Raw genomic sequence first — 12849 nt, forward strand, 5'->3', positions numbered from 1 at the left:
ACAAGAATGGTCGGCCCCTTGTGTGTTGGCCACTCCCTCCGCTCTTTGCCTGACGTCAGGAGAGTGCTGATTGGGGTGTCGAATCCAGTTTTTCGGCGAACGCCGTGAGTCTAAATTGGAGAAGCAGTGAAGAAAGAATCGACCTTTGAGATCGTGCAATTTACAGGTATGAGTCTCTGTCATGTTGATTGTAACATTGTGTGGACAAAATGAAAATTATTGACATAATCGAGATGTATTCGCTATATGGAAACATGCCCTAAACGCGAGAATAGTTGACATTTCTGGTCAGTTTGAAATGTTAAACTATAGCCTAAATAGTTTATTAAGTTTATAAATATAGTTTCTTAATAGTTGAAATTAATAATGTATGGAAAGTAATAGTGTAACGCAGCTGGTTGACATCACAGAATGAAACCAGGTTATGACTCTGCCGGAGAGACAGACAGTGCCCGTCATATGGAATGTTCATTCATAATATGCATGCTAATGTATTACATTAATATTAATAATGCCCAGATACTGAAGGGCATATTTGTTTATGGCACTCTGTGTATTTCTCAGTGGATATCAGAGGGACTGATGGAGTGTGTGGAAACCAATAGAACAAAGATAAACTGAAAGCAGTGTTTCATTTCCCATCAAAGTTATTATTCACATTTGAGCATGTGTTATACTTATTGTACTTTTTGTACATATGTGTTTAGTGCCTTACTGAACTGGAATGCTTGAGGTATTTTGTATTTTCCTCTCAGTCTCTTTTCTCTCTCTCTCTCTATCTCAACTTTGAGTGTTAATATTTTTTTTTAGAGTCAATGATATTCACACACACACACACACACACACACACACACACACACACACACACACCACACAACATACACCATCGCTTTCTTTCCACATGCCAGCTCGGAAGGAGAAGGCGGCTTATCAATTAATAAGCTCATTTTGAAAGGGATTTGCTTAGTGTCCTGGACACCGGTGCCCCAGATGAGCGTGTGGTTCAGATCAGGATGTTATCATGACAAGGAGAATGTGATATCTGTGTACGGACAGTGAGATGTTACTGTAACACAGAGACACTCATGTGGCAGCTCTCAATGTGGATTTATCAGTAAGGATAGCCAATGTGTTCTTGACTTCTTGTCATAGGGGGTAAAGTTAAGTCAATAGGCCAAACATATAAAGGTGTGTTAACTACAGTGGATAAAAGCGACTAGGGACACACCATGTATTTGCTCAAGGCTTGTCTGGAATTACTGTTAGGCTAGAGCGATTTTTGAAAACTTATAGCATAATGATTGCCATAAGTATTGACTTTTATAATTGACCATGTTTTTAACCTGATTTGTTTTATTTTTGTTATGTCATACTTAGTTGCATTGTTCCTATGCGCACCTCTGTCCCTGTTCTCTGTTGGGGGCCAATATCATGCACACACTCACACATACACATAAACATACACATACACACACATCCCTGCTGCCTTTTGGCATTCTCTGCCATGCTCATATGACAGCTATGCTGCTAGGATAGTCCAGTCTAACTAGCTGTGTGTGATCAGGATATGATCCCTATCACTAAGTGAATGATGACATTATACAATAAAGATAGATAAGCTGGAGGATTTTTATAGACAGATTGTACTCAGTATGAGCTTCAGAGAAATGGCCAGGATGTTTTTAATTTTCCATTGCATGTTACTGAGGGCTTATTAAGCAAGAGGGCTTGCCAATGGGTCTCCCCACTTCCTTTGTGTCTGTGTGTGTACGTGTGACAGTGTGTTGATGTGCGTGCGTGTGGCTGTCACTATGTTTGTGTCTGTGCGTGTACGTGTGACTCTGTGTGTATGTGTGGTTGGAGCACATCTAAAAAGGGACCCCTTATCTCTTTTGCTGCAAGCCTGTGAGGTCACAGGTTTCAGAAACTCTCAGTTTGTCAAACTGCCTTCTCATACGTCAGCACTTTTCTGTATGTGTGTTTCTTCTGTCCACTGCGCAGCAATGGGAAACCAGTGAGTACAGTGCTTCTCTCAATAAGCTTAACAACGGCGAATGCTGCATGTCAAATAGCTCTTAGGAATGTGGTTATATCTTTTTATCCACAAAGCCTGCACAATCCTGTTGCCTCCCGGATATGTCGCTGGGCGTCTTGACGTTTCCTGATGAATGCAAACGATCTAATCAAACAGCAAAGCTTGTTTCTCTCAGAACATTGTTGGGAGCTCTACCTGCATGTGGTCCTCTTCAACTTCCCTTTATAACTTCTCCTATCTGCTCCTGTCCGCTCTTATGCAAGTCTCAAGCCCTACTGTTTTTATCTAAAATAATCCTTGTTTGTTTTAAGACAGTTATCCCTTGCTCTTTTGGAACTTTTTTTATTGATTTTTGTCCCTTTTGAGAGCTCAACTTCAGCTCTATAAGCCTGAATAGGTTAATATGTACATTGTATTGTGGGTCTTGGATAAATCTACAATTGTCTGTGTTCATTGGCTTGTCCTCTGTCCTGTTCAACTGAGTTGCAAATGTCTCAAGCATTTTGGAGCATATGCATATGCTGATACTGTATACCATAGCTGAGGAAGTAGGGGTGCTGTAAGTGCTGCAGCACCCCCTGATAAAATGAAATAATGTTTTCTAAATTATATAATTACTCCTGTCTGAACACTGACTGAATTTGGGCAGCACACGCTCCAAATAGCGAACAACTTGTTACCATGCGGCCATAGAAATATAATCCATAGAACCTGGCTAGCACATAACGTTCTGAGAGCCGTATAATTATTAGAGCTGGGTGAGAGCGTGATTGTCCTTTGATTATTTTGCATACAACATTCCCATAACGTTTTCTACAGGTTTCCTCATGGTTTTATTTAAAGTAATGTTCTCAAACTGTTCAGATAACGTTAGCAAACAACGTTCTTCTGTGGGAATTTCAGTACAGCATAACGTTTCTTCGTGGTTCTATTTAAAGTCATGTTCTCAGAACATTGAGAAACAACATTCTTCTGTGGGAATTCAAGTACTTTAGCATAACATTTTCTACCGGTTTCCTCATGGTTCAATTTAAAGTCCTGTTCTAAGAACATTAAGAAAACTTTCCATAAAAAAAACATAAGAAAACATTAGTAACGTTCTTGAATGTTATTTAAAAACATATACATTCTGTTCTCAGCAACAACAAAACTCTCTCTATCGTCTATCTTGTTAAGTGTGTTCAGGTGTGTTGGCCGCGTCCACAAATTGGCCACACCTGATCTTAATGAGTGCTTATTTCCTTTGAAATTAGGGTCTGTTTGAACACACAAAAATTAACAGCTTGGTATGGGTTAAAAAAACAACAACATTGCACGCTAGCTCCATCCTGGTGGCGCAGTGGCCTAATTCCATGGATAAAGAGCAGAAGATCATAGGTTTGAATATCACTGACGCCATGCCACAATAAAAAAACAAAATGCATTATAAATGCTTAAGCAAATGTATTTATATCTAATTTCTAATGTGTTCTGTGTTCAAAACAGTTAACCCAAACTAGATGGCAGTGTTATTAAAAGTCTTATTTAAACATGTTCTCAGAATGTTATTTAATTACCTTCAAATAACCTATAATTTCTGTTATCAGAATGTTAAGAAAATGTCCTAGGAAAACTTTCAGGGAACCATAGAAAAACATTCTCAGAACCTCCCTGCAACCTAAAAATGTACATTCCAAAAACGGGCAACATTTTCACTTCTGTTCTCAGAACGTAAAAAAAAAAGGTTCGTTTTAAAGGTCAGGAAACGTATGGCTTCGTTCCCAGAACCAATGGGAAACCAAAAATGTACGTTCCCACAATTTCCAAGGAACCAAATATGCTAGCTGGGAAGGGTTTTGGAACCTCACCCTGGTAATTTAATTGGTAAATGGGTATGATCCAAATGGCTGTCAGTCCTGACTTGAATGGGTTCTATGGATTCTATTTCTATGGATTCAATTTCTCTTTGCACTGTCAGTGAATAGCTAAAGGCCTTTTGCAAATGTCATAATACAATAGCGGGAAATACCTTTGTAAAGCAAATGGCTGCTGCTAAAACGAGAACACTAATTTGTCAGTAGAAGCTACCATTTATTTTGTCAGCACCTCGGACGAACAGCACTTTCTTCCCCCAAAGTAGCTCAGGCCTATGTTGAGACCATCACCAGTACGGTGAGAAGCCTAGGCTACCCGTATTCATGCTATCTTCATCATTGGGTGAGTCAATGTCACTTGAAAGTTGATTTAGTAGCTTACTCTTGCCTATAATATTTATATATTTCCTCCTATTATTGTACAATCTGTGCGTCTCTCTTATTTTTATTGGCCCTGAGTCAGGTCAAGGCCAAGGCCCAGTTTGGCAAAAACACAAAGTTAAATTAATCTCAGAACCATTGGATCCTATGGTTCTAACAATGAACTTAGCTTAAGATGTTTTTGGGAAACCAGTCCCAGGGCGATTTTATTTATTTGTTTTTGACAGTGTCAGAGTAGCCACTCATTTTGGTCCTTTGTGTAGTATTAACAAATATTCTGATAATGTCTCCTAAATGATGTAGAATTGCATGAAATGCGTTTATAAAAGGCCACAGATTTCTCCCCCATTTGTGTAAATCCTAAAAAGGTTTCTCCGTAACTGTATGCCACTAGGCAAATGAAATGATAGAATGTGTTATTATAACAGGAAAAAAATAAACAACAGCACTTCCAACTCAAAACATCTTCTTGCGGCTAAGCTGTATATTGTATTGTATAAAACCCATCTATTTTGCCAGTACAGTGGATAAACATATTATAATACATTACATCGACACACTTAGACTTTAACAGTGGTTATGGTAGAGGTACAATATAAGAAGACACCCTTTAATAGAGAAATTATAATCCATGCCATTGCCAACTTTAACAGCTTTGATCTTTCTGATAAACATTGCTCTTGGCCTGTATCTCTTTGCAGTGCACCTGTGTCAACTAAGGGCCCATAACACAGACACTCAGAGAGCATATAGGCTAGGGCTGCATCAATACTTTCCTCTCTGCTTACTTTCCTTCGTCTGCTCTGATCTATAATAAATGGACAAGTTTTAAGCGAAAATACCCTTGTATATTTCCACCATGTTACTCTCAGCTATCCCGTCTTCTCAGCTCAGTGCAGACTAGGAAGAGGAGAGCAGAGGAAGCCACTAGACTGTTGAGATGCTGCACATGCTACCAGACCAGAAATGCCCAGAAGACTTGTGTTGCTAATGAGAGTAACTGACAGGGCTCTCTCTTTCTCTGTCACACATTTGACTAGACTTCCTCTTACTGCTTCCCCAAGCAGATTGCTTTCTATATGGGTCTATGATGTCTATTTCTAATTTCAGTTCCTTTTATTTGTGTAGCTTTCACTATCCATGTTTTTTCCATCCACAATTTTTATGCGAGTAAAGTAATACCATATCAAAATCACAGCAGCTGTGATAGAAACAGGTTGTTTCGGTACAATTCTATAAATGCCAATAGATAATTTGTTCATTTGAGATCTTTTTGTGTCGCAAAAATGAATTATGCATGAAATATTGATATAAAAACCATCCTATCGAAGTAAACTTTCACTCACACGATGATATGGTGTGTGGTCCTCCCACGACGACTCGGGAAACCATGCAGTTTATTAGGCTATAGATTAAATAATTTATGATGAATTTACCAGGGTGGTGAAAGTGCAAGGTGATCTTGATGCTCCTTTCCAATAAATATTGAGGGTCTTATTCTGGTGACATGATGATTGATGCTTGACTGCTGGTTGACAAATACAAATATTATCCATAATAATCTCATCATGTAGACTAGCCTACCTGCACAGCCTACCTGTACTGTATCTGCGAGCTGTTGGCTAGAGCTCACGTGCCAAGACCAGAGTAGGCATGTTTAATATTTAATGCAATAGTTTTTGTGACAAAACTATCGGTAGAGTTAAAAATGCGATGGAAAAACATTGAACTTTTAATTTTGATTACAATGTTTTAGCTAAGTGCTTAATACACTCTTGGCAATAAATCTCTTCCATCCGCGCAGACCTGGTGGCGTAGCAGGAAATTTAAGTCACTGGCAACCAAGAGGTTGTGAGCTCAAATCCCAGATGAGGTGGGTCCCAAGTGTGCTCACAGTGAAGAATTTAACCCAAAAAATACTTTTGACTAAAAGTATTAAGTTCACTCAACAAATCCTTAAATGCAAATGTGTCAGTTTCACTTGCTATACTAAGTTGAAATAACTTTAGATTAACTTAACTCAATATTAGATTTAGATTGTTCCCTGCTGCGTTAAAATCCAAACTTTTTAAAGTTGACTCAACCATTTTTTTTTTACAGTGCAGAAAGATTCTATCTGTGAGGACTAATTATAGTAACACAGAAATTGTATAATGTTTGACCTAGTTGTGGTTGTTTTATTGGTTGAATCATAACTACATCTACTATCCACAATGTTTTGGTTTAAAAGTATGCATTGCTATGCACCTGCAAAACTAGTCTCTGTTACTTCTCTTTGGTGTTAGGACTGGTAAGAATAGCAATGCGAGATGTTGAAGGGAAGCTTAAGTTTTGTTGATTCAGGATGATATGAGGTAAAGGAAGAATAGGACTGACAACCCTTGTCACCTGAAGCAGTTTGTAGAAGTTTGTCTGTTCTGTGTGAAATATTTATGGTTTTAAGTGCCTGACTCACCTTATCAAACTTAGTTTCCAGGTAGGTCTAACACAATTGTGTGTCAAACTAAAAAATGTCCAAAAGATGTCCAGTCCAGTGACTTTGTCCGTCATCCCTTATCTCTTTGTCTTTAAATCCTTTCAGTGTGACCCTGTAAAACAACACATTTCACTGCACCTATCCGGTGTATGTGACAATAAAGCATATATTTTACATTTTATTCTCTATCTTATTCTCAAACACAAAGAACTCTAATCGTTTCAATATCAACTCATACCTAGACAAATATTTGGGTATGCAACTATTCAGAAAGAGTGTGTCTTGTCTTAACAGTTTTTTCCCGTTGTTTAAACAATCAGTTTCTCTCCTCTTCTCCAGTATTGTAGCCGACCGACAGAAAAGAAAGATGCTTTTGGGTGATGATGGACATTCCTGGAAGAAGAAAACATCAGATGTGAAGGAAAACTACGACTTCAAGGAGATCCTGGGGACGTAAGTGCTGAAATCATATCTCATTTTGTTGTTGACAATATGGTTCAAGAGTGTCTGAGCCTTTTACAATCCCTCTCCTCATGATGAGAACACCCTGAAGAGTTCAGCAGTGTTATTCATATGCAGGCTACAGAACTTTAACTACAGAGGGACATTTGCAAGTGTTTTCTGTACCTGTACTTATTGAATTTGTATGTTTGACATGGATTGACTTGACTACCTCTTTAGGTATAATGGTCTTGTTTAATGCAGGCCACAGTGGACAGTATGTGGGTAGAAAGTGATTGGGGGATATCCTCTTCGCGTAAAGCCCTTAGATCAGGAATCTAGCTTGGTGATATGCCCATGGGTGGTCATCTACTAGCCTATTGTGAAAATTGGCCATGGTTTTAGATTACATTGTTTAGTTGTGTGTGCGAGTGCGTTCGTGTGCAAGTGCATGTGTGTGCGTGCGTCCGTGCGTGCGTTCGTGTGTGGGTACGTGTGTACATGCTTGCGTGCACATGCGTGTGAATGTGTGTGTGTATTTGTGTCTGTCTAGGCTCTTATGTCTCTTTTGTACATTTCTGTCTGGTCCAGTTGATAATGCATTCTAACAGCAGCTCTGGGGTATATATGCTGTATGATAGAACTTGCCTTGCTCCGAGCAGTGCTTTGGCGCGTCACACGTAATTTCACTGAATTATAAATGGCCCGGGGATTTTACACTTCTGATTTTTATATTTAGCTTTTTATGCAGTTTCCAGAGTGTGTTGTGTTTCATGTCTTTGTGATTATAGTGGAAATTACGGTAATGGTGTGCTAGATATTCTGTACCACATTAAGTATGAAAGTGCAAGCTAAAATAGAGATTGTTTTTTACAGAGCTGGCATCAGCTGTTCTATTTTGACATACAGTGCCTTCAGAAAGTATTCACACACATTGACTTGTTCCACATTTAGTTATGTTACATCCTGAATTTAAAATGGATTAAACTGAGATTTTGTGTCACTGGCCTACACATAATACCCCATAATGTCAAAGTGGAATTATGTTTTTAGAAAAGAATACAAAATAAAAAGTTGAAATGTGTTGAGTCAATGAATATTCAACCCCTTTGTTATGGCAAGCCTAAATAAGTTCAGGAGTGAACATTTGCTTAACAAGTTACATAATAACTATAACATAATAACATATTACATAATAACTAATAACTGTGCAATAATGGTGTTTAACATGATTTTTGAATGACTACCTTATGTCTGTACCCCACACATACCTGTAAGGTGTCTCAGTCAAGCAATGAATTTCAACCGCAAATTTAACCACAAAGACCAGGGAGGTTTTCCAATGCCTCACAATGAAGGGCTCCCATATTGGTAGATCGGTACAAAAAATGGAGACATTGAATAAACCTTTGAGCATGGGGAAGTTATTAATTACACTTTGGATGGTGCGTCACTACAAAGATGCAGGCCTCTCTCCTAACTCAGTTGCCGGAGAGGAAGGAAACCATCCCCACAGTGACCGTATGTACATATCCCAACCAGAAGCCATAGATTACAGGCAACATCTGCACCGAGCTAAAGGCTAGAGCTGCTGCTTTTAAAGAGCAGGACACTAATCCGGACCCTTATAAGAAATCCCGCTATGCCCTCAGACTAACCATCAAACAGGCAAAGCGTCAATACAGGACTAAGATTGAGTCCTACTACACAGGCTCTGACGCTAGTCGGATGTGGCAGGGCTTGAACGTTATTACGGACTACAAAGGGAAACCCAGCCACGAGCTGCCCAGTGACGCGACACTACCAGACGAGCTAAATGCCTTTTATGCTCGCTTCGAGGCAAGCAACACCGAAGCATGCATGAGAGCACCAGCTGTTGCAGACAACTGTGTGATCACGCTCTCCATAGCCAATGTGAGCAAGACCTTTAAACAGGTCAACATTCACAAAGCCGCAGGGCTAGATGGATTACCAGGGCGTGTACTCAAAGCATGCGTGGACCAACTGGCAAGTGTCTTCACTGACATTTTCAACCTCTCCCTGACCTAGTCTGTAATACCTACATGTTTCAAACAGACCACCATAGTCCCTGTGCCCAAGAAAGCAAAGGTAACCTGCCTAAATGATTACCGCCCCGTAGCACTCACATCGGAAGCCATGAAGTGCTTTGAAAGGCTGGTCATGGCTCACATCAACACCATCATGAAGGAAACCCTAGACCCACTCTAATTTGCATACCGCCCCAACAGATCCACAGATGATGCAATCTCAATCACACTCCACACTGTCCTTTCCCTCCTGGACAAAAGGAACACCTATGTGGGAATGCTGTTCATTGACTACAGCTCAGCATTCAACACCATAGTACCCACAAAGCTCATAACTAAGCTAAGGACCCTAGGACAAAACACCTCCCTCTGCAACTGGATCCTGGACTTCCTGATGGGCCACCCCCAGGTGGTAAGGGTAGGCAACAACACATCTGCCACGCTGATCCTCAACACTGGGTTCCCTCAGGGGTGCATGCTTAGTCCCCTCCTTTACTCCCTGATCAGCCACGACTGTGTGGCCAGGCACGACTCCAACACCATCATTAAGTTTGCTGACGACAAAACAGTGGTAGGCCTGATCAACGACAACGATGAGACAGCCTATAGGGAGGAGGTCAGAGACCTGGCAGTATGGTGCCAGGACAACAACCTCTCCCTCAATGTGAGCAAGACAAAGGAGCTTATCGTGAACTATACGAAAAGGAGGGCTGAACAGGCCCCCATTAACATCAACAGGGCTGAAGTGGAGCGGGTCGAGAGTTTTCATGTTCCTTGGTGTCCAAATCACCAATGAACTATCATGGTCCAAACACACCAAGACAGTCGGGAAGAGGGCACGACAAAACCTGTTCCCCCTCAGGAGACTGAAAAGGTTTGTCATGGATCCCCAGATCCTCAAAAAGCTCTATAGCTGCACAATCGAGAACATCCAGACCGGTTGCATCTCCTCCTGGTATTGCAGCTGCTTGGCATCTAAACGTAAGGCACTACAGAGGGTAGTGCGTACGGCCCAGTACATCACTGGGGCCAGCCAAGCTTCCTGACATCCAGGACCTATATACTAGGCGGTGTCAGAGGAAGGCCCAAAAAATTGTCAAAGACTCCAGTCACCCAAGTCATAGACTTCTCTCTCTACTACTGCACGGCAAGCGGTACCAGAGCGCCAAGTCCAGGACCAAAAGGCTCCTTAACCTGTTGGGGATAGGGGGCAGTATTTGCACGGCCGGATAAAAAATGTCCCCGATTTAATCTGGTCACTACTCCTGTCCCAGTAACTAGAATATGCATATAATTGTTTGATTTGGATAGAAAACACCCTAAAGTTTCTAAAACTGTTTGAATGGTGTCTGTGAGTATAACAGAAATCATTTGGCAGGCCAAAACCTGAGAAGATTCCAAACAGGAAGCGCTCTCTCTGACCATTTCATGGCCTTCTTGATCATCTCTAACCAAAACAGGGGATCTCTGGCATAACGTGACATTTTCTAACGCTCCCATAGGCTCTCAGAAGGCGCCAGAACGATGAATGGTGGCTTTGCAGGCCATGGCTGAAATACATTAGCGCATTTGGATAGTGGTCGATCTGAGGACAATGAGACTGGAGGCGCGTGCACGAGCCGACACCATGTTTACTTTCTTTCTCTTTGAACGAAAACAACGACTCCCGGTCGGAATATTATCGCTTTTTTACGATAAAAATAGCATAAAAAATGATTTTAAACAGCGGTTGACATGCTTCGAAGTACGGTAATGGACTATTTTGAATTTTTTTGTCACGAAACGCGTCGGGCGTGTCACCCTTCTTTACCCTTCGGATAGTGTCTTGAACGCACAAACAAAACGCCGCTATTTGGATATAACTATGGATTATTTGGAACCAAACCAACATTTGTTATTGAAGTAGAAGTCCTGGGAGTGCATTCTGACGAAGAACAGCAAAGGTAATCAAACTTTTCTAATAGTAAATCGGAGTTTGGTGAGTACCACACTTGGTGGGTGTCAAAATAGCTAGCCTGTGATGGCCGGGCTATCTACTCAGAATATTGCACAATGTGCTTTCACCGAAAAGCTTAAAATCGGACATAGCGAGTGCATAAAGGAGTTCTGTATCTATAATTCTTAAAATAATTGTTATGTTTTTTGTGAACGTTTATCGTGAGTAATTTAGTAAATTCACCGGAAGCTGGTTTTTGATATAAATATGAACTTGATTGAACAAGACATGCATGTATTGTATAACATAATGTCCTAGGATTGTCATCTGATGAAGATCATCAAAGGTTAGTGCTGCATTTAGCTGTGGTTTGGGTTTATGTGACATTATATGCTAGCTTGAAAAATGGGTGTCTGATTATTTCTGGCTGGGTACTCTGCTGACATAATCTAATGTTTTGCTTTCGTTGTAAAGCCTTTTTGAAATCGGACAGTGTGGTTGGATTAACGAGAGTCTTGTCTTTAAAATGGTGTAAAATAGTCATATGTTTGAGAAATTGAATTGTCTCATTGTCTCATTGTCCCCTGCCAAAAATAATCACACAGCCATTTTCAAAGCAAGCATATATGTCACAAAAACCAAAACCACAGCTAAATGCAGCACTAACCTTTGATGATCTTCATCAGATGACACTCCTAGGACATTGTTATACAATACATGCATGTTTTGTTCAATCAAGTTCATATTTATATCAAAAAACAGCTTTTTACATTAGCATGTGATGTTCAGAACTAGCATACCCACCGCAAACTTCTGGTGAATTTACAAAATTACTCACGATAAACGTTGACAAAAAACATAACAATTATTTTAAGAATTATAGATACAGAAGTCCTTTATGCAGATTTTAAATGAGCTTTTCGGCGAAAACACATTTTGCAATATTCTGAGTACATAGCCCGGCCATCATGGCTAGCTAATTTAACACCCACCAAGTTTGGCCCTCACCAAACTCAGATTTACTATAAGAAAAATTGGATTACCTTTGCTGTTCTTCGTCAGAATGCACTCCCAGGACTTCTACTTCAACAACAATGTTGTTTTGGTTCCAAATAATCCATAGTTATATTGAAATTCCTCCGTTTTGTTTGTGCGTTCAGGTCACAATCCAAGGGTGACGCGCGAGCGCATCTCGTGACAAAAAAATTCAAAATATTCCATTACCGTACTTAGAAGCATGTCAACCGCTGTTTAAAATCAATTTTTATGCTATTTTTCTCGTAAAATAGCGATAATATTCCAACCGGGTGACGTTGTATTCATTCAAAGGCTGAAAGAAAAAAATGGAGTCGTCTCGTGGACGCGCATCTCCAGTGTCACTGTTCCCAGCCTGACCACACACAAATACTCCTGCTGTTTTTCGCCCAGAGACTGCAGACACCCCATTACACTTTCTGGCGCCTTCTGAGAGCCAATGGAAGCCTTAGAAAATGTCACGTTACAGTACAGATGCTGTATTTTTGATAGAGATGCCACAGAAGGAGAACAAATTGTCAGATAGGGCACTTCCTGTATGAAATCTTCTCAGGTTTTGGCCTGCCATATGAGTTATGTTATACTCACAGACACCATTCAAACAGTTTTAGAAACTTTAGAGTGTTTTCTGTCCAAATCTACTT

General features: G+C 40.3%; 1 protein-coding gene across 2 annotated transcripts in view; it reads left to right on the forward strand.

The window, feature by feature from the left end:
• Positions 1-24: 24 nt before the first annotated feature.
• LOC106565858 (calcium/calmodulin-dependent protein kinase type 1) overlaps positions 25-12849 on the forward strand; it is a 71586-nt gene continuing 58761 nt past the window's right edge. Inside the window, exons 1-2 of one of the 2 annotated variants that reach the window (XM_014133459.2) lie at positions 25-166; positions 7085-7198. In XM_014133459.2, coding sequence (XP_013988934.1) covers positions 7113-7198 — 86 coding nt within the window. In that variant the 5' untranslated portion in view covers positions 25-166; positions 7085-7112. Of the gene's footprint in view, positions 167-1988; positions 2015-7084; positions 7199-12849 lie in introns of those variants that run through there. The other variant, XM_045691767.1, reaches the window with a different exon arrangement.

Source organism: Salmo salar, chromosome ssa12, assembly GCF_905237065.1.
Source record: "Salmo salar chromosome ssa12, Ssal_v3.1, whole genome shotgun sequence".
Lineage (NCBI taxonomy): Eukaryota > Metazoa > Chordata > Actinopteri > Salmoniformes > Salmonidae > Salmo > Salmo salar.